The 21,607-nt window shown below is 49.6% G+C and overlaps 3 protein-coding genes across 3 annotated transcripts in view; all 3 read left to right on the top strand.

Annotated features, from left to right (window-relative positions):
- Positions 1–13,389, top strand: part of LOC144179473 (transmembrane protease serine 9-like) — a 40,631-nt gene extending 27,242 nt beyond the window's left edge. The window contains exons 6-11 of the mRNA XM_077707842.1: positions 881–1,103; positions 5,307–5,485; positions 8,846–9,123; positions 9,676–9,827; positions 9,893–10,085; positions 13,259–13,389. Of these exons, the coding sequence (XP_077563968.1) occupies positions 881–1,103; positions 5,307–5,485; positions 8,846–9,123; positions 9,676–9,827; positions 9,893–10,069 (1,009 nt within the window). The 3' untranslated portion in view covers positions 10,070–10,085; positions 13,259–13,389. The remainder of the gene's footprint in view (positions 1–880; positions 1,104–5,306; positions 5,486–8,845; positions 9,124–9,675; positions 9,828–9,892; positions 10,086–13,258) is intronic.
- LOC144178302 (proclotting enzyme-like) overlaps positions 1–21,607 on the top strand; it is a 439,300-nt gene that overhangs the window by 265,766 nt on the left and 151,927 nt on the right. The gene's annotated exons all lie outside the window — the stretch shown is intronic.
- Positions 14,280–21,607, top strand: part of LOC144179461 (ovochymase-1-like) — a 70,778-nt gene continuing 63,450 nt past the window's right edge. The window contains exon 1 of the mRNA XM_077707821.1: positions 14,280–14,453. The gene's annotated coding sequence lies outside the window, so the exon portion shown is untranslated. The remainder of the gene's footprint in view (positions 14,454–21,607) is intronic.

Genomic DNA, 21,607 nt, shown 5'->3' with positions numbered 1-21,607 from the left:
GAATAACCCGTGAATTCATAAATACACAGCGTGAGCACACGCTAACGAAAGGAAGGAGGTAAACAAAAGAACCTCTCGAACTTTACTTTCTGTATGCCTAATTGTAAGCCACACTGTGGAAGTGTAGTTGCAACGAAGGACGGGAGCGTAACGTTGGCTCATAAAGAATTAATTTGAAGTTAGCAGCCGTATCATGTCGCTTTAAGCGGCCCAAAACACTTTGGGCGGATCGATGAGGTTGGTTGTCGATGGCAATTTCACTATTGGTAAGATCCTCTTTCCTTCGTAACCTTATCGAAAAGGCGCCCCCGAAACAAAGTGGACGTCAAGGATTGCAAGGTTGAACCTCTTGCCTTGTTCGTTTCTTGTTACTTGCACTCACTACACTTAAACTTTACATTTACAACACTACACTTAGTTTGGGCTCTCTTGAATACATTGTAGGTTTATTTTTATATCTCACACTGCTTACGTCCAAACGTTCAGGCTTTCCGTACCGAATGTTCGACATGTAGCGTTGCTTTCCATGCGGACGTGTAGTGCGGGACTCAAAGAGACACGCCGAAAATGTGCAGGGGCCCTTAAATGATTTACGTAAAACGGAGCTTTAGAACATGCTTCCTCGACGGCCACTTAGTGTCGGGGTGCCGTTTCGATAGGTATAGCGGGTGACAGAAAATCTGCCCAACGGTGAACTCCGAGGGGTGCCCAGACGTGGGCCCGCAGGAAGCGTGGCGCCGCTTGAGCCACCAGCACCGGCTCGGGGGCATCTCTTATCACTTGCCCCGGGAGGTCAACAGTCGCGGGGGCAAGAAAACATGGGTCCCCCTGAGACTGGGCGAGAGCGACGACTCGATGCACCGGTTCTGGGCGCAAAAAGGACGACGAACCGGGGCTATAAATCGGCGTCCCCCGGCTGTCGGCGCGCTTCTCCCGACATGGCTGCCATCACGGTGACATCTCTGCTCCGGCTGCTGCTGGGCCCGCTGTTCCTCGTCATGGCCGGACCCCGCCTGCTGGCAGCGCAGTCCACGCACAGTGAGCCGCGACCGCCTCTCAATGCGAATTCTTCGCCCGCAGTGCGGTGCCCGCTGTCGCCCGTGGTCTGAGCCTCACTCATGGTCGCCGCCGGAGTCGCCGTAGAAGAGACGGATGGCCTCGGCTGTACTAACATTTGCTCGCTGCGCTATAGAAATAGCCTTGTGGCCTTCCTCTAGGGCGTGAAGTCGAAGAGCAGGGCTTCCTGATAGCTGTCGTTGGGCTTATTACATCGATTTCACCAGAATCAACGAGTTAAGCAAATGGGCGTTTCTGCCCAGTCCTCAGTTCCTCAATATCATTGATTAATTTCTTTCTGCAGCAAGGTAGTTCGCTGGATTAGGGGTGAGTAGCTTCCGAAGAATCTCCGAATCACTCGTGCAGCGCGTCAATCAGTAGTCACCTGCTGGACAGGAGGGCATGGACACAAACGTTGGTCACGTGATTCACGGTAGTGTTATTTGCGTGTTGTCTTTCGTAGTTGTAGACGACAGTATGCCGGTTATGCATAGAGCGCATTCGACATGCAGACCACTTTATGATAAGTTAAACTGTAATCTTGGTTTACATGCAGCAACTTAAACACTCTGGCCGGAAGTAGTCTCTTTGGTAATAACATAAGTTCTGAAGTTCACCAACCAGCCCGACCAATGAATTAATAGAATGAATATCGTCGGCCACTCTGAGATATTATCTAAAAAATTCAGCTGACTCACGGCGATTAACGTTGCATGTAGAAGCGACCGAAATTGCAGATTTTTTGGTCCTCTTGAATTTTTGAACAATAATCGCACGCGTCAACCATATCTTCGCGAAAGCCCAAGCCTTCCGTACTATCATTGGATCAAATATCTATATTTTTTGGTTGTTAGATGGATTCATCACAGTTTCGCAGTTGTTATTTTGGGGAAACAATTTATTACCTATTTCATGCTATACTTCTGGATAACGAAAATCTCAGAGAAGTCAATTTCCGTACGAGTTGGGTGAACCTCACTATTCTAATTTTACCGAGCGTGAATAGTTATGTCAAGCCACTTCTTGAAAATTAATGGCAGGAATATTTACTATTCACTGCCGATATCCTCGTACGTATAATCGTTGAGAAATGAAGCGCAAAAACTAAATATGAACTACGAAGTGCCAAAGGCGAAATTGGGTCGTGGATGTCAAAAGTAATGTTGGCGTTTTGGTATCATTACGTCGTTCTGTGCGCCACATCATAATAAAATTGTTTATATAAAAATAATCGTGGAACGTTGGGCACTGGTCTATATTTTTGAGTTCGCACATATCTTTTCCGAAACCATTGGTCCTGGTTGCATTGGCCGATTCCTCAAAAAGTGAAACGCAACGCTTACAAAACGAACATAAAAGATGAAGGGTTTGATGCATACATGTTGAGATAAGCCTCTCCCACCTAGTTTGAGTGATTAAAAGGCGGGCGAATATATTCAATTGATGTTCCATGTTTTCTACTCAGAAGCACCTCCGACATCCTTCAAGGAAAGTTTAGTCGTTTAATTTGATGCCGCTATACGCTAAATCTCAAAGCGACACCGCCGCACCTCAAAACACAACATACTCCAGCACAAGTTATATGTTGTGCCAAACCTATCGAGAAGTTATTTCTTGTCCCATCAGGTTAAGAATTGGTGATGCGCCATATCGTTTTTTATCGACCATTATCAAGGAAGCGTAGTTCCTGAGATGATTTACGTAGGTTTTTGTTGCGATTGAAGTTTGCAATAATATTTCTGTGGCCGGCCAGAATATTTTTTAAAATTATGCTTACAAGACACACTAAGCCTGCTAAATCTCACCTACACCAGACGCACTTCAGAAAAACAAATACGTACCTTCGATGCACATTCGGACTGTTCGATAAGCGTACAGTATGATCAGACTGTACGAGCAGTATAAGCAGTATGAGCAGCATTTGTAGTTCAGTGGAGAAGCTGCCATTATCGGTGGCTTTACAGTAATACTGATACGCAGGCTGCGGGGTGAGCCTTCTCAACGAAAAGAACATCGAACGCATTGTGGGTGGCCAGCCTGCAGACGCCGGTGAATATCCTTGGCAGGTAAGTGGCTGTACTCTTTCCCCCAACCTATCCTTAATAATCACGACTTATCAGGTTCTTCAGAACGAGATAAAATGGCAATTTTTACAGCCAATCGGTCGCCTTTTATTTTTTATTTTGCTTACAAAACGTACATTTTCAGCCTTTAACTTAACTGCGCGTAAACCAAGCCAAATCAGGTTTAAAACTGACGATGTAGCTTTAAAAGATGCAAAAATGAAAAGACATCAAAAAGAGGCGATGGCTTTTGTAAACCAATGCCAAAAATATACAAAGAAGATATGCTCTCAGCACAACTGGCCACAAGGAAACCATCTGAGCTCACACACTTCTCGTTATTTCTTATTAATACCATTTGAGCCATTCCTGCTCGTCGGCGGCTTCACTTTCGAGCAGGCCGGTGCGCTCTTTAACCACTTTTGTGATGCCGTAAGGTGAGCTTTCTTGTAATGCTTAGTAGTCTGAGGGATGAGCTGACCTACAGCTTGCGTTGCCAGTCAAAGAATATTATAACGACGAAGAGATCTAGAAAGATTAAAAATACCATGAGAAGTGACTTTTGAAGCTCAACAAATCTTCGGCACAAGTGAGTGAGTGAGTGAGTGAGTGAGTGAGTGAGTGAGTGAGGAAGGGAGTGAGTGAGTGAGTGAGTGAGTGAGTGAGTGAGTGAGTGAGTGAGTGAGTGAGTGAGTGAGTGAGTGAGTGAGTGAGTGAGTGAGTGAGTGAGTGAGTGAGTGAGTGAGTGAGTGAGTGAGTGAGTGAGTGAGTGAGTGAGTGAGTGAGTGAGTGAGTGACATTTTGCGCTGACGCGGCTTAGCCTTGCATTTAAGAGCCGGAAAATGCGTACACTTGGACCATACTTGCCGCATCACAAACACGGAAAGTGCCCCTTTGTGCTTATTTCTGTGGCTTTCACATAAGTGCCGGAAATTGCTACGTCTGGACACACCATGCCTTGTTACGAACAGGGAAAGTCACCTCCTAGCAATTAGTCCTGCAAATGGCAAAAACTTCAGCAGGAGACGGCACACGTGACATGACTTCGGAAACCTGGTATTATTAGGGGCTGGGGCGGATGGCGTTTCATGTCGTCGTCGTCGTCGTCGTCGTAACCGTCGTCTCATGTTGACACGGTACTAAAACGCCGGGAAACTCGTTTACGCCTCACGCTAGAACGCAACGCGTACTAAAATAACACTGAGGCATTCGTTTTTGCCTCGCACTGGAGCTCTTCGTAACGCTTACTAAAAAAAAAAACACCGGGACACTCGTTTACGCCTCGCGCTAGAGAGCTTGGTGATTCAAAGACAAGAGGCTTTTGCAGCAAAGCTGTATACCCCTACCCCCCAACGGATTCATCTCAGTCGGCAAAAAGGCCAGGGCGCCAAGAATACACTTATACACTGCATGCTTCGCCCCTCCCCAGGTTTCATGTTAGTGGAGATGGCCCGGGATTTTTTTTTTTTATTACGTGTTGCTCGCACGTATTCTGCGTTAGTGTAACGCGCCAGTTTTTTGTTCTTTTCGTTTTCCGTGTGCCGTCGCGATATACTCCTTTCAATCCTGCGTATCACGAGGGAGGGAGGGACACAGTTTGCGAGCATGAAATGCTTCGCATCTAAAAGTTTGACAAGGGGAAAATGAGAGTACATCGGCGAGGTCATAGGCAAGCGTCATGTATGGTGTTGGTAGCGCAGATTCGAGGCCTCTGCACAAAGCACACGTGTAGAGGATTCGATGCGGCAAATCTTTCGTTCGGCTCGACTGCCCGGAGGGGTCAATGTTGTACGTATTTTTTATTGTGAGGTGTTCATTAGGAGAGAATCAGCACCCCTTCATTAGCCATGGCTAACTAAAAACACATTTTTGGCCTAACGAAAATCACCCGTCTCCAAGGTATTTTGACTGAAACATTTCAGTTTCCCTCACCGGAAAGAAACTACAACTGAAGCAAGGTGAATCTCCTACAGCCTACGTATAGGGGAGGCAGCTGGTGCAGCGGAATTATTTCTGAAGCTATGCTTTTAGTCTCGCATTTCCTACTTGACAAGGCTTTCTATCGCGATTAGAATATGTGCGGGGGGGAAGGGAAGGGGCGGGGAGAACCGGTTATTCACGCGCATGCAGTTCACGCTCCAGGAGCAAAGTTGTCTGCATTTATTGAGACGTAATACACACCGGCAGGCAGCAGGCCAATTCATTAGCGCCAGAGTGGCCGGCGTAGCAGCGTCAAATGATGCAGACGGGGTTGTCGTGCAGGTGTCTCTCCGGAAAGCCGGCCGGGACGGCAGAACGCGACACTTCTGCGGAGGTGCGCTCATCAGCGACCAGTGGGTGGCCACGGCGGCACACTGCGTGGTCACGTGAGTGTCTCATTCTGCCCCCTCTTCTTCTTCTTCTTCTTCTTCTTCTTCTTCTTCTGATGATGATGATGATGATGATGATAATAATAATAACAATAATAATAACATGTGCTGTCTTCCTCCAACTGTTCTCCTCCTCGTCCTTTTCTTCATCCCCTCCATTTTGCTGTTATTACTCTCATTCATGGTGAAGGTGGTACTGCTAGTACCGTTCTGTTGTACCTCGTGGATGGGCTGTCAATGTCGCGTAAATGAAGTCGAAACTGCCAGTCAATCACATGTCATTTTGTATAGAATCATTCGAGCAAGTGTTGTGCTTCGCAAAAAATCAATGTAGGAAGCACGAAACGAACTATAAGAACTGGGTTGAATCGAAAGCTTAGGGGATGGGCACATCACAACATTAATTCTAATAAACAACCTCTATCCCGAGTTTTCTTCCACCTGCCGCGGTGGCTCAGTGGCTAAGGCATTGTGCTGCTGAGCCCAAGGACGCGGGTTTGATTTCCGGCCCCGGCGGCTTTTCTGATGGAGGAGAAAAGCAAAATCGCCCGTGTGTACAAGATTTCGGCGCACGTTAAAGATCCCCAGGTGCTCAAAATGAATCCGTAGCTCTCCACTACGGCGCGCCTCATCGCCTGCGTTGCGTCGGTGCGTTAAATCCTACAATCAATAAACAGTTTTCATTAAATTTCTTTTTTTAACATGCTAGCTGAAAACGTCAGTCTCCACTTTGAAATCGTCGGCTCTTGTCCCGAGCAACGAAAAACCAGGCAAACACCAATTTTAGCATCCCTATACTACACTGCATCTGTGACAAACGTTTTAAAGAGCTTGATTAGTAGCGCTAAAAACACGGCACATGAGAGAGAAGACACAGGCAGGCGCTACACTTCCAACTGTTTATTAGCAGAGACTATCATCATACCCACATCGAGACATGCGCAAAGAAAACAGTAGCAAAGACGCGTTCACATGCGTAAACGAAAGAATTTATCTAGAAACCTCATCTCCGCGTTGAACAATATCACAGAAGTTTCATTAACACACTTGTTGCCTTTCAATCTTATGCAATGCGCTTCCAACCATTCCGGCCTTCTGATTTTTGCTTCTCCCTACTATCTCGGTTTCCGAAAAACGTGGCTTATACTTCCCGCTAATCATGCTCTTAGACTGTAGCCAGCAAGCCCAGCAACTAGTTCTTCTGTGACAAACGTACTGTTCATGTATAACTGAGTTGCTACCACGTGACACGTTTGGTGCATGAACGCGCCACTAGCAAAGTTTCTATGAGCCCAGACGATCTCTGGCAACCCCAAGTGATTAGCGTAGAATAAAATAATTATTGAAGTATTGGAATAATCAGATATGAGGCGAAGACATATAACGTAACATCAACGTTATCTTATTGTCTAATAAGTTTCCTCCACCTGTCAAGCCAAATGGCGCTTTTACGCTTCTGTCAGCACCATCCGCCAAAGCTTAGCCCGTTATGCAACTATCTGATTTGCACCAATACCATTGCTCAAGTCTCAACGCGGCAGCAAAACGGTTTTGTTCGTTATAGTTTTCTACATGCTGTGTATCGTAGCTGTCACTAGAGAAACAATAAGATTCTTCTGCAATGTATCTGTTCTTACATCTCCAAGTAAGAGAAATAGGGAGGGATGGCGGAAACTATCATTTATGCGGTTTAAGCTTGATCCCCTTTCTTGGACCCACGTAAGGAAAGGTAGTGGAGACGTTGTCTGGCTTGGTGTGACGATGGGAAATAATGTCAATTGGAAGCGATGTTGCTTTGCTCCTGTCTAACCCCATTTGAGGTCAATACTGCCGTGTTTGCCCTCTGATAAAACGTGACAGGGGGGGGGGGGGGGGGGAGGTTCTCACGTCATGTCGGAGGTCGCATATTACTGCCCCGCGGGCCATAGGTTGCCGACTCCTGTTATAGCCGGTGAAGGGGCAGACACAGACTCATCGGGCATGTACAGATGGGTGGGAACACTGCATTTTTTAAAGACGATAGTGTTTCTTGGGCTACTTAAACCCAGAAATTTTGGTCTGTCCGTCTGTCTGTCTGTAACTCGATTCAGCCACCCGGCCAAAGTAAAATGCTTACTACGCAATAGTCTTATATACCCACAGCCAAACGTAAACGTCTGAGCCCGGTTTAGATGTCCATACTTGTCAACTTTGTTGAACAAGAACAAGACATTGCGCAAATATAAGACAGGAAATTAGTACACAAGAAGTATTTACAGCGTTCCTTTATACTTGGTTTTTCGATAGAAAATGATATTCTACATCTACTACAGAAAACCGCCGCCTGCTGTTGCCCGCGCCACCTCCTGACGGCATACGAAAAATCACGCGGCAACAGCAACGAAAGCTTCCAATAGCTAGGTTCCACGTTCTGCTTGCAACGCACATGGAGCACGGCAATGCCGTTCTATAAACGTTGAAGTCTGGCGCCTCGATTCACGCGCGTCTCCGCCGTACTGCAGCGCTGGCATCGAGGAATCCGGCCTGTAACAGTGTAACGCGGTAAATTGAAATCGCCTTGAGCAAACCTTTAGTGTGTTTACCTGGGAATGAGCGCGACGGAGCAGGAATAGCATGAGAGGTGAGCGGGAAAGCTAAGGGGGGCATTTTCTTGGCAAATGTCTACCAAGACTATCGTCTTTTGACGACATTTGCAACGAAAGGAGCAGATACGCGGCCAATTTTTTGCAATCAGTTCTACGGCGAGGTACTTTAGGGTCGGGCAGGGATACCCTGTTTTCGCGTAATGCCGGGAACTGTAGTTGTAATTTGTGAAGGTGGGAACACCCAAGACAGGTTTCGAGGCCGAGCTGGTTGCTGGTAGTCAACAGGTAGAAGGTCCCCCGCACTTCTTTAATCGATCTGACGGCTGCCTTGCCACGAAGGGCAGTCCCGCAAGAAGCACGAAGAAGCTCATTCGCGCCAAGGGCGTCGGGTTCCAAGCCGTTGGCATTCCACCGGCGTTCCCGCAGTCGATGTTATCTTAGGGACGACAATACTAACCCTGAGGATTTGGGCTTGCATATTTTCGGAGCTCTGAAATTTCCTTTTGAAAGGGGGACCAGTACAGGAAGGCTGTAACGTAGCATTCCGATACCCAAAGTGTCACACCGGCGATGAAGAGAGGACACCGGATGGGGGAAGCCTTCGTCTAGCAGGGGACATAAATATGATGATGATAATTATAGTTTTCCGTCCTCGGTGTAATATTATTCGCGCAGTGAATGTGCTCTGATGTCAGTCCAAATGGTGTATGCTTTCATGCACGGACTCATCGGAGCGGCTCTCGTTATCTCCTCGCGGCGTGCGGGCGCGCAGGCAGCACGGCGGCGTGATCCAGCCGGCGAGCACCATCAAGGTCCGGGTGGGCGAGCACGACCAGAGCGTGCTCGAGGGCGAGGAGATCCAGGTGAACGCGCGCCAGATCTTCAAGTACCCCAACTACCAGGGATACAACAACGACATCGCACTCATCAAGCTCGCCAAGCGGGTGCGCCTCAGCCGCCGCGTGCGACCCGTCTGCCTGCCGCGCAGCGGAGAGCTCTTCGAGGGACAGAACTGCGTCTCCACCGGCTGGGGGGCCACCACCTCGGGAGGTACGAGATGGAGACACCACTCTGCACTCCGAAAGGGGTGATGCAGAATATAGCCCATGTAATTGGGTCATGACCGAAAGATGATTGGCGACCTACACAAAAAGCTAAGCGCTAATTCTGGTTTTGTCAGGTCTAGCTGAAAACCTGACTGCGCTATGGTTGCCACAAATGCGTTATAGTAAGTCGCTATAATAAATCACGATTTACACGTCTTTTTGATAGCACAAGGCAGTTATTGCGACTTTTCTTTGCCACATGCTCGTTTGAAATGCATGAACAGCCCCTTGGTGTAAGCAACCGATTTGGGGCCACGTGTCTGTATGCTTACCCCGGACAACTTCCCCGTGGGAACTCCAGGGGTCCCCTCCACGCTACCATGTTGCCTTAGAACCATTTTGCCAGCGAAAAATGACAGGGACCTAGAATGAAGCAAACAGGACAATCGCTGTTTGCTTCGTTTTAGGTCCCTGTCTTTTTTCGCTGGTACAATGGTTCCAGTCAACACCAACTAGCCCAACTTTTCAAAAAGCCTTACCGTGTTGCCCACTGCAGGTGGAGCGCCGTCCACGGTGCTTCGTGAGGTCAGCGTGCCGGTGTACAACAACAATGTGTGCTACGCGCCGTACGCGCGGAGGTTCCGCATCAACATCCGCGGCTGGCATCTGTGTGCCGGGGCCCTGGAGGGCGGACGCGGATCATGCTACGTGAGCCAATTTACGTCTCCCAGGTGTAGGATCGGGGCTGACCGTTTGTATTTGCGACCGCGCAGGGCGATTCCGGCGGACCCTTCCAGTGCAAGCGGGCGGACGGGACTTGGGCGCTGGCGGGTCTCGTCTCCTTCGGTTCTGGTTGCGCCCACAGGGACTACCCTGACGTCTACACGAGGGTCACCGAGTACCTCGACTGGGTCCATCAGACAACCGGTGGTGTTGTCGGAGGAAGCTGAATCTGCACCGCGAATGGTGAGCTCTTCTCAGCGTCGACCTTGCTGACTGCGCTGGCCAGAGCCGAGCTGTGTTTTCTGGTGCGTGCACTCAGTTGCCCTGAGTTTTCTAGCTTTCTAGCACGCTGAGCTTTCTACTTGAGCTTTCACGCTCAGCTTTATAGCAGAAGCCCCTGGCTGCTTCAATAACCGATTGGCACACTCACCTCTCAGTCCAGCCAACATATCTTCATCGGTAACCAAGACATTTTTCAGCACTCTCCAATCACTTAAAAGAAGAAAGTTGAAGTAGTAGGCGTCTTCTCAAGTTGCTTAACAAATTGGCATGATTCTCGCATTAGTAATCGTCTCGAGGTTCTCCAGTCGCCCAATATACGTATTACCTTCCCATCAAAACACCCGCCTTAGCAGCCTGTGTCAATCCTGCGTTATTATCGCGAACCGTGACGCACCTAATATAAATGCAATATTTCTTCACTTTGAAAAAAATTGCGGAATTGGGCAGTCTGACAGCAGGTCATGTCTGACTGGCTGTAATGTCCGTCAGCCACAAGAAGACAGCCCACCGAAGGCTTAGCCTCAAGCGCTCATAATCAAATCGCGTTGGCTGGACGACTCGCGTATTCGACAGAAACTCAAACTTAAGAAAAAAAAAAACAGGTATTGCCGTGGGTATTGCATATCTCAATCCACGCTGACGTAAAGAGAATAGAAGAACATGTGGGAAAACCGCGCCTCGGCGTCTATAGTGTCGCCCAAGAAAAGAGAGGCAAAACCAGGCATCCATTTCAGCAAGCGCCGTGTTCTTTCCAGATTGACAAAAGCAAAAAGGCGCAGCACGCGCTGTGTGCAGCCCGTACGTATTTTCTTCCTCGTCCTCTTCGTTGCGTGGCTCGTTCGAACCACGTGACCATCCAGCGCGAGGATCAAATACAATTTACAGCAGACCATTCATGGTCACATGACACGGTAACAGCCCACGCTATTATGCGAGTATCGGCCTCTTCAATCTACTAGCTCAGTTATGTGTGGTCCGGTGACAGTGCAAGGAATACATTTGCAGCAGAATCTACGGACGCAAGGAATATGAAACTGCTCCTCTCGGGCAGTGATAAATCGAGGAGACTATCGGTTTGTCATTTTGGATGCCCTGCATGCCTGAGAGAAACATTCCTCGACTTATCATTCTGGACTGCCCAGAACTGCCCGAGAGCAGCTTCGTATTTCATTTGCCCACATATATACATGTCCATAGAGAGCGCAGTTCTAGTCTGCCCGCTAACTGCTAGGAGCCCTCCCAAAGAGGCAAACCGAGTATATAGTCGTGTTTTTTGCAGTTTGTTGGCGCAAAGTTATGAAAACAACAAGATACTCCCAACTGCAATGCATCAGTTTTAATTTCATTACTTGAAAGAAACAATGTAGCATGTATTTCTGGCGGGAAATGTTGCTTTGCGGTGGCAGTTAGAGGTGGTCTGTAGTCGGAATATTCCATATGTTACTCGATCCACTCGCATTGCTCGCCACGATGGTTTCCAGAACTAATCGCGCGCCCTCCAGTTACGTCCGTCCAGGATTCTCTGAGCCGGGCCTGAAACGCGATTCGTGTAATGGGTGTTTCCAAGAATATGCCTCTTCCCTTTCCCTGCGGTGTCATCACCCCTGGACGTCAGCAACACGAAACGCACGCGACAGTAATAAATTCGCGGACGGGAAAGGACGGCTTGCGTGGTTTGCTTCCAGCTTGCCCCTTCGTGGCGCCGCCTAATGGCTCTGTCGCCGTCCCATTCACCGCGCTTTGTTCCGACGTTGACGGCAGGCACTAACTTCATGCGCGTACCCTTCGCGTGAAAGACAGCGGTGTAGAAATCTAGTCGATTGTACGTTAGATATTTAAGCGCAGTCAGTTTTCTACCCGTTTTCCTTTTGCTTTTAACGTTCCTGCATATCGGGGCAGTCAGATATGCTTGATCGGGAGCCCCTGTTTGCTACATTGTTCCTTAATAAGTCACGAAACAACTCTAAAGCTCGCTTTGCCAAGGTAAAAAAAAAAATTTCGGGTCATCTCCACTAACGTGAAACCTGGGGAGGGGGGAATAATGCAGTGTATAAGTATTCTTGGCGCTTTGGCGTTTTTGCCGGTGGAGATGAAACTGTTGTGGGGTAGAGGTGCACAGATTTGCTGTAACAGTATCTTGTCTTTGAAGCACGAAGCTCTCTAGCACGAGGCGTAAACGAGTTTCCCTGTGTTTAGTGCCGTGACTACATTAGACGACGATTACGACGACGACAGGAGACGCCAACAGCCCCTAATGGGCTTCACCCCTAAAAAAATTAAAGCCTTTTTCTCAAAAAAAAAAGGTGGTTAAAGTGCGAAGCTTTCTCCTGAGCAACCAGAGTGAACGGCAAAGTTCAAAATTTAAACTTCTCCAATCGTGTCGGAATGGCGCATAACGCCAAGGACCCAGGTTCGTTTCCGACCACGGGAAGTGTTTTTTTTTTTCTTGAGGCGCTTATGTGCCTTTGCTTATCATCATCAATGTTTCGTGAGATATCCCATTGTGTAAAGTTGGCGTTCCTGCAGTGCGTTAATACACGGCCAACCCACGCCATTAATAAGGCATAGAAAACTTCGCTTTAATAAATGACATCGACCTTAATGTAGACGTCAATTTGAAATCTAACGTTGTCCCTACTTTCAATGTTCTGACTCCGCTTCTACCACAAACCTTCGCAGTGAGACCCCCACCATTTTCAATTACTAAATCACCTGTGTGAGTAGCCATTGTTTTACCTGCAGGACACGCATGTCCCCAGCACGACTGATAAAGCCTTGCAGAGGCATAATATAACGGCAAACGCCCCGCAGTGTTCCGTATAAAAACATATCTTTAGTTGATCCGTTATATCCCATCCACAGTTTGTGCCGACACGAACGGAATCATTTGACGGAGTGTCTCAATTTAGTTGCTTTGCTCAAAGGTCCCAAACATCGTAGCTCCTGGTTCTGTTCTCGGAAGCCCAAGATGTGTATCAAACATTGCAAGTACAGGCTGAAAACTCCGAATTTCGGTTTTACAACGGAGGAGCCGTGGACTGCAGCCGAGCTGACAGAGCGTAGAAAAATAAAGTGACGCGGTCGATTGCGCTCTGGCCCGCCACCGAACTTTCTTTTGCTTTTGGGCTCCGCAGATGCTGCTCACTGCACTCTTGGTCTGGACCGAAGCTCCATTCAGCGTCGTGACGGAAGAAGTCGCAGAAGAGGCGAAGAAGACGGTTCACCTGCTTGCGTGGGGGCTTGTGCTCTCGAGAAAAATAAAGGCTACATTTGTGTTTACAATCGTCTCGACTACAGTTTTGTCTGGGCCACGGTTGGTTTCGTGACTACGCTACAACCGGCCACTCCTAACCGACCAATATTCGCTCTAACCCAACAACCAACCAAACCATTAGAGAGAACGTGTTTAATGATGATGGCGATGCTAGCCGAACCGACGAGCACTAGTAAGCGTGACGTCCACTTGGTCAGGATGCGGAGCGCAGGATTACGAGCATGGAAGAAAGGCGGGGGACTGCAGAGATCTGCGCCTGGGGCTTGTGCACCTCCAGTTTTTCAAGGGTCTCACCACCTGAATACACACATGATGTATCGAAGCCTGCACCGTTCCACAATTAGGAACCAATGCTCTCACCATCTCCGCGGCAGCTGAAAGGCCATACTACCACCTACTTATGTTTTGCTGGAGGAACAGGAAAGAAAGGGTGGATGGGGGAGGGGGGCCTCTGTGCTTGTTATCCGCACTGCCGGCAACCCCGAGGCATACCTGGCAGCACGCGTGTCCTCGTTTCCGGGAAAAACGGTGGTTGCACGCTGTTTTCACCGCACCACGCAAGGGAACACCACCCCGGGTGGTCTTCTGCCTTACCGGCGTTACAGAAACGCCACCAATGCAGCGCAACTGGCGCTGTGATCAGCTCGGCCAGCAAGGCAACCGCGTGTCGCCTTCGACCCGGGCGCAGGCCCGGTGTTGCAGCGCACCGACACGGCGTCGTTCCGTCGGGTCGGGCGAGGCGGGCGATACGGGGCGGACGAGCCGACCGTTGACCCGCAGCAGGGCTGGCAGTGGAGCCGGCGCGTCTTGGCCTTCCGCATGATCAAGGTCCCCGCCAGGGAGCGCCGTTACCGGCGGAGGGGGCAGGCTGGCGCTGGCACGTGCCGGCGACGGCACCAGTCGGCCACGGCGCATGCAGGTGAGCGCGTTCTTCCACCCGCGCTGTCTTCATTCACGCCCTGACACATCTGCCGTCACCACACGCGCCAGACGCCGCCACCTTATCGCGTTGATCCACGCGCCCAGCCCGGACGCGCCTCCTCCGAGGAAACGTGGTAAGCTGTGCCCGGCGCCCCAGCAGCCGATCGAGCAGCGACGGAACCGCGAAACGGACTCCCTTGGTTGGAATTAGCGTTAACGTGACGGTTCTGACGTTGCCCTTGTCCTTCAGCTGTAAGCAGCTTCTGTTTGTTCGTACATTTTGTGATTGTCGTTGCGGTGATTTCAACGCGAAGTTCACTGGGAAGCTGAAAGGTAACACCAAAAGGAATATCCTGTTTTTAGAGGGAATCATCCACTTAAGCAGTTTGGGAATGTGAATTTAAGAGCACTAGAGCGTGAACAATGCCGATACTGAGCAAGTGCCGCCGCACCAACTAGCTTGAGCGGAAAACAGCTTATCTAAGTTATGTTTTTTGCCTTGAATGTTTGCCTCGGTCCGTGACTTATAGAACGAACTTACATACCGAAATTAATTTTTTTTAGTGCTGCACTTTGAGCGCTTCGATGGACGTCATGCGCCAGTAGTTATTCCTCTATTTTTATCTACCTTCCCTCCAAGATGCAACTGTGTAAGATTGCATCCTAAATTATTGTGAATGAACTAGTTTCCCGTTTTCGCACATATTGAGGCTACCCAACGAAATCCTTCCTCGTTTCAGGCTACAAACCTGCCTCAGAACATAAGGCTCCGTGACATAAAAGTCATCGTACTTTGAAGCAAATCCGAAAAACGAGCTCGCACTTTGTACTAAATCCGAGAAAAGCCAGATTGCCGCTGGAAAGTGTGTGTGAGTACAACGCTATGGCAACGCGGAGGCGTCTCCTGTGCAGCAGCCGTTTATGCAAACATTGGAAGAGAAGAAAAAGAGGTGGCAGTGGTCATGTGATGATCTGTCAAATAATGCCCACACCCGCTCCGTCTTTCCTTTTCTTTTTGTAGCGCATCTCACTGCTATGAAACAGGGGCTCGCAAGCACGTTCAATGTTCATGGTGCGCGAATGAACGGTCATTCGTCTGACTGGCTGCCCGAGGATGTATGTCTCGTCGCGCGATCACCGAAAGAGGCTGCGATGTAGCTTTCGTGCCCCCGAAACAAAAAAAAAAAAAAAAAAAAGGTGATTTCGCCCCTGAATGAGGCTTGACGAGTAACGTCCAAAGCGGCCCCTTTGGTTTCCTAGTGGTATGTGGGGATCGACTACGGAGAGCTGTTAGAGTTTTCGATATGCTACACTTCTAGAGCTACACAGAGGAATTGTAAATGAACCTTTTTCCAGTGTCGGTCCTCCTAGCAGCCGCCACGGCGAACTGAAAATGGCAGAAGCCACTCCTCCAAGAAAGTCGTGCTTTCGGGGAACTCGCGCACAAAATGTCCTGGTCCTGCAGTCCCTCCCGCATCCACCCGTCACCAGTACCTTTCACATGAATGTCACGGTAGCAGGCGCACGTTCCGGGGCCGAAGCTGCTGTGGTCGAAGCACCCCTTTTTCCTTTTTTTTTTTTTTAATTTTCGTTACTCCCTCACTGGCAGGCATGTGCTCGCAGCGTGGTCAGCCTCAAACGTCTTTGCCCCTTTTCTCAGAAAGCCTTTCTTGTGTGCGCGTATTAACCCACCACAAGCTGTTGAAAGAGAAAAAAATGTGCAGCGCTAGACAGCATAGCCGTTCCCCAAGCAGAAAGCTGAGGGGCGCCCTTTTGTTTATTTTGCCGGAGGCGTCTGCCAAGAATGGCGGACCGGCAGCCCACACATGCGCAGATCGCTACCGGGAAAAGGCCCATTGAGGTTACGGTACAAACAGTGGAAGCGCTGAGGGGACAATAGCTTAGGAAGACTGCAGCCAGCTTTGACAAAAGATAAGTATCCTTGCGTACGAAGTGGTCGGTTAATGAATGAGGGCTTGCCTTGTGGCTTCAAACTTCGTCTCTGCCGTCGTGCTTTTCACATTTTGATTTTTTCGACATTTACCTAGCCGCTCAACTTTCAAGTACATTATACTGGACACGCCGCTTTTTAAATCTGCGCCACAGAAATCCACATGCCAGATAATACTCCCCTTTGTGTACTTTGCTACTCGATCTATCCGCTCTCAGCTCGATTCATCCGAATTTCATGAACAGTGGCGCTGCATTGAAAAGCCAGGCAGGTCGGCGCATCACAGGATACCAACGCGCACCTACAGCACGCTCGTTTCTCTCGTGTACCGGCACTCTCTTCGAGGAAACAGGATGGCATATTACGACAGAGGGCGTGCCCTGCCACACAAAAAGCGCGTCTGTGTCTGCACAGCATCGGCCTTATGGTCTCCAGGAAAATTGAGCTTCGTCGCCTGCTACAAGAATCCCGCCGGGCACATACATCATCTATTATTTGTTTACTCTAGCGACGGAGTTAGGCAACGCCAACCGGATGTCTTCCCGGAGTTTGGGAAAGGCGAACGAGGAAGAACGCTTGAGGGGAGCAAGTTTATGACTGGGACATGGGTAAGCTATAAAAAATATCGGCTATAGTCGATATTTTATAGCTTACCTGTAGCTTTTTTGAATAGCTTATGCTCGATGTCACTTGCCCTCGAAAGTGCAACGAGGAAGGCCGCATCGAAGCAAAGTGAAAGACGTTAAAGATGAAATTGGCGCTAGTCCTAACGGCCCAATAACATTTGTGATTGTTAATTGTTTGCAATACGATCGACCTGTACAAATCCTGGTTGTGCACTCAAGATGCAGGAACGAAGATGTGTGCATGGGCTCGGATACGTTAGGCAAGCAATATTTTTTACGAAGCTTGCTTGCTACCAAGCACCAGTGGCTGCCCTTATATCAAAGTGTGCCAGCGATCATCTCTTTTGCCTGCACACTTGCGTAGTGAGTGGGATTCAACTACTTCTTGTGGTGCTCCATTGGAGTGTTACTTGTGTTTGCCACGCATCCAAAAACACGGCTAATTGTAAAATCGAGCCGGTTTCAACCTCTTGGAACATTGCTTTGCTCGCAACAAAGTCTAAGGTAACTTTCTTTCAACGAGTTATCTTGGCCAGCTCAGATATTTTGACACTCTCGGGGGTCTGTCAAGGTAGTTGCTGTTTCAACGACGTGGTCTGAATCTTTCAACGTCACGCCCAGACGTCGCTCACTAACTGCGGGGTGGCGTTGACCCCGTTTATATTGGAGGGAAATGCCAAAAAATGTCTGCGCCCACTACCTCAGCGCAAGCAGCCGAAACTGATCCGGAAAGCTTCTCGGCGGCGCTCGGGCACCGATGACCTTGACTCATCTGCACGTAACATTTCAAGCAATCATTACTCGAATTTTTCATACTATGTCTCGAACGCCCCCATTTTATTTGTAGGGCCATATTGTCGCATAGTGCCGAAAATGCCACTCCATCGTTTCGTTTAGCATTCTACAAAAGGAAATGAACTCTTACGGCTTGGGGTATATGACGCACTTGACTTTATCGTGGGTTTTGCAGCGTAACAGAGAACAAACACGCCGTACTTTTATGCAAGTGAGTTTTTCTTCTGCCCTGTTCACATTCCTAAGGTCCGACTCACTACACCCACTGATGTCGCTATATGGGCACTAGGCTATTCGGATACAGTGACGCTATCGGAGAAATGTTCCTTGATCAAAGATTGAAAACACATTTTATTATCATGTGCGCCATTGTGAAATCGTCGAAGTGCTAGCCTCTCTGTAAAATTAGGCATGAGAGCTACAGTCAGCCGCGCGAGGAGCACAGTTGATTCGCCGTAGCTGGTTATGACGTACATGTAAATTCGACTGACTACGACGTGTATATTATATCGTTAAGCTTCAGTGACTGCTTTGTAGTCTTCGGAGTGTTAGCACGCGCTAGAACCGGCGGCAACCGGCTTCGCGAACTCGGCGTCTCTTTGCCCGAACGCGATAAGTGCGGCAATAAGTTCTCAACTATGACTATAGCGCCGTCTAGGTAATAAGTAGTTTGCCCGAAACTGACACAAACGCTCGGTTAAGGTAGCGTTTCCGTCGGGTTTTCTGGTAACCGGCTTATTTGCCGTGGCCGACTTCGACTTATTGGCGTCTTATTCGTAAGCGGGAACTTAATCGGGAACTTATGCGTACGGGCAAACGGGTGTCTTATACTCCCCACTCCAGGCGCGAACGCACGTGAACTGGCTAGGAGAACAGCACGCTAGAGAGAACGCCACAAACGCTGGGCAAAGTGTCCTCGAAGGCCGAGCTGGCCGGCGCCGGGCGCTCCTCACGGGGCGCACGCTCACGTGCGGTCAGTATTTTTCTTAGTATTTTGTTGCGAGCTCCTCACATGGCTCACGCTCACTTGCGCTGAATCTTTTTTCTTTGTATTTTTTCTTTTGTAACGCTATACAGCGAAACTCAAAGCTTAAGCAGCATTGCTGTTAACAACCATTAACACAGACACTGACTTTTAACACAGAGCACGGACGCCGTGTTAGCGCTACAGACGTTGAATTCGCGAAGCCAGTTGGCGCGGGTTGTAGCGCGTGCTAACGCGGTCCACTTTGTGAGAGATGTGAAAGGCTGCGGACAAAACGATCCTGGCGTGCCAGTCTGGAGAACTTTCAGTGCCAAGTTAGGAACTCCATGTGAGATGCAACAGCCGGGCGTCCGACGAAGGGGGAGGGGCCGCCAGCTCTGCTGTTTCTCCAGCCTTGCACCATTAGTGCTAGCTGCGTCAATCTTTTTTTTCTTTGCTGGTTTAGTTTAAAGTGATGATTATGTTAATGAATTTCGCAACATCAGCTGATACCAAGTACATACTTCGTACACTAGCACGGTCCGTGCCAAATGGGGATGCAAGCACTGGGAAAGCGTTCCTTCCACGCCCACCTGATGTGCAACGAGCATCCGCGCTTAGTCTCGAGCTTCTGTCAATCAAATCATGGCAGGTAGCGGTGGTTGCGCCAACGCCCCGTGACGTCGCAGATGTGTGATTTCCCGGTTTAGAGAGAGAGAGAGAGGGGTCGCCTCCACCGAACGGCTGAATACGCCCCCCCCCCCCTTCCCCCCCGGTAAGGAGCTCGCTGAGTTGGCGGCGTGATGCGCAATACCTCCGAATGATGCCAGACAGAACTTAAGTGACGGGGAAAGCCCGTTCCACGTAAGCCACTCCCATCGCTCTGGCAGCCCTGCACCGAGTACAATGGAGAGTGACGTCGACCCTGCCACTGCACGAAAGGTTTCACCCAGGACGTGATTAAACAAAAGATTCACTCAGGCACAGCTGGGCGTAACCGGCGAAATGGTGCACTGCAGACGACACGTTAGCAGGCCGTTGGCTCGATCAAAGTGCAATGGGCGCCGTCGGGGAGGACTGCTTTGTGAGATACACCAAGGAATCAGAGTGACCTTGAGGGAAGGGGTGGCGAGTTCAAGGATCGGTGGATTTCTTAATGCGTGGGTAGAAGGGGACAGGCTGGCTCAGAAGTCGTTTGGACATGCAATCCCCCCCACCGTTACCCTTACCGCCCTGCTTGCGCCTCGGTGAGCCCCCTCCACAAACCTCTTCGCTCTCCAGTGAGAGTTTTAGCATAGCGGCTAGCGTACGATAACGGTACGGCGGCGGGTGCCGGGAGCTGTCTGGGCAGGTGCGCATTCGTTCCGCGCGGACGGTCGCCCATGCCTTCCGAGCCTGCGCACTCATCCGCTGAGGAGAAACCCCCTCGCCCTCTTTGCGGACGCATTCTCAGTCAGGTTTCGGTAACCCGCCGCCGTAGCGTTAGCGTACGCTAACCGCAATGCTAAAACTCCATAGCAGGCCAAATGGCTCTATAGCAGGCCAAGCCATAATTGAGGCAGCGCTTCTTTTGGTAACATCTTGCGCTATTTACTCCAATCGAAATGAACCCAAGAATGACCTTGATGAAATAGACCCTTTCAGGGCGGCCCTTCTCATCATTGCGAACGTTATGTCAAAGTTTTCGCACCCTTACTTTGAGAATGGTCACCAACTTCAGTTTAGTAACAATGTCCGGAAATGACTTTTATTATCGCAACGAACTTTTTCACGATGGCGGCAGTTATTTCCAGGTGTTGTTGGTAGGGCGAGCATGCTCACTTAGCAGCACGTCCACCTCCCGGACACGCCGCAGTGGCTCAGTGGCTAAGGCGTTGCGCTACTGCGCACGAGGTCGCGGGTTCGGTTCCCGTCCGCGGCGGCCGCTTTTCTGATGGAGGCGAAAAGCAAAAATGCCCGTGTGTACAAGATTTCGGCGCACGTCAAAGAACCCCAGGTGGTCAAAATTATTCCGGAGCCCTCCACTACGGCGCGCCTCATCGCCTGCGTTGCGTAGGCGCGTTAAACCCCACGATCAAATAAAATCAAATCAACGTCCACCTCCCACCGTTCCAGCTTTTTGGCGACGTGGGGAGGTTCTGCAAGCAATTGGCAACGGTGAACATAAGCTTGAACGAATTCCCGACTGAACACTGTGGGTCCAGTGTAACAGCTTTCAAGAAATATAATTCACTTGGAGAGACGGGACATTGTAACGCATAGGCTGCATATAGGTCAGTCCAACTGGCCACCTGCACAAGGCAACGCCATGACAACATTGCTGGCCTTCCCTAAGAATATCAACAAGGTTCGGCTGGCGGCCAAGGGCGACGCGGAAGCTGTCGCCGCGCCGCTTGAGCTACCACAAAAACGAGGTGTAACACAGTAGGTTTCCCATACGAAATTTAATAATAGTTCCCTGAGCAAGAAAGCCGCGTCCGGCTTCGCGGTTTCTAGCTCCAACAATGACCGACGAGTGAGTGAAAAAAGCGTGCAAAAAAAGCGAGCCCCCCCAAAAAAGGAACAATAAACAAGAAGAGTTGGTGGCATTTTCTCAGTCCGGTAAGCCGTGAACTGTCATCGCTGGCTTCGGGCCGCGCAATCAGGTGTGCTGTGCCTTGAGGCCGCCACATGGTCAACTCGCATTGCCACTTCTCCGGGAATGGTGAAGCGAGGCACGGGATTAGGAGAACTCGTCAGAAGTGTACTCGTCCCAGCCAACTCGTCGTAGGTAAAGTCGTCAAATAGGGCAAGTCGTCATAGGACATCTCGCACTAGGGAAACTCGCAACCTAGGGCAACTGGACACTTACCACCTCGTCAAAATTGAAGTTTTTGATCAAAAAATTCCCCGCATTTCCCCGAGGGGAAGAATGTGAAAGTGCGAATGCACGAGTTGAATTTGCGAGGTTCG

This window comes from Haemaphysalis longicornis, unplaced genomic scaffold (assembly GCF_048455015.1).
Source record: "Haemaphysalis longicornis isolate Haplotype H1 unplaced genomic scaffold, Haemaphysalis longicornis Haplotype H1 scaffold_4, whole genome shotgun sequence".
Taxonomy (NCBI): Eukaryota; Metazoa; Arthropoda; class Arachnida; order Ixodida; family Ixodidae; genus Haemaphysalis; species Haemaphysalis longicornis.
Note: the sequence above shows the minus strand (reverse complement) of the source record. Positions and strands in the feature narration are given on the sequence as shown.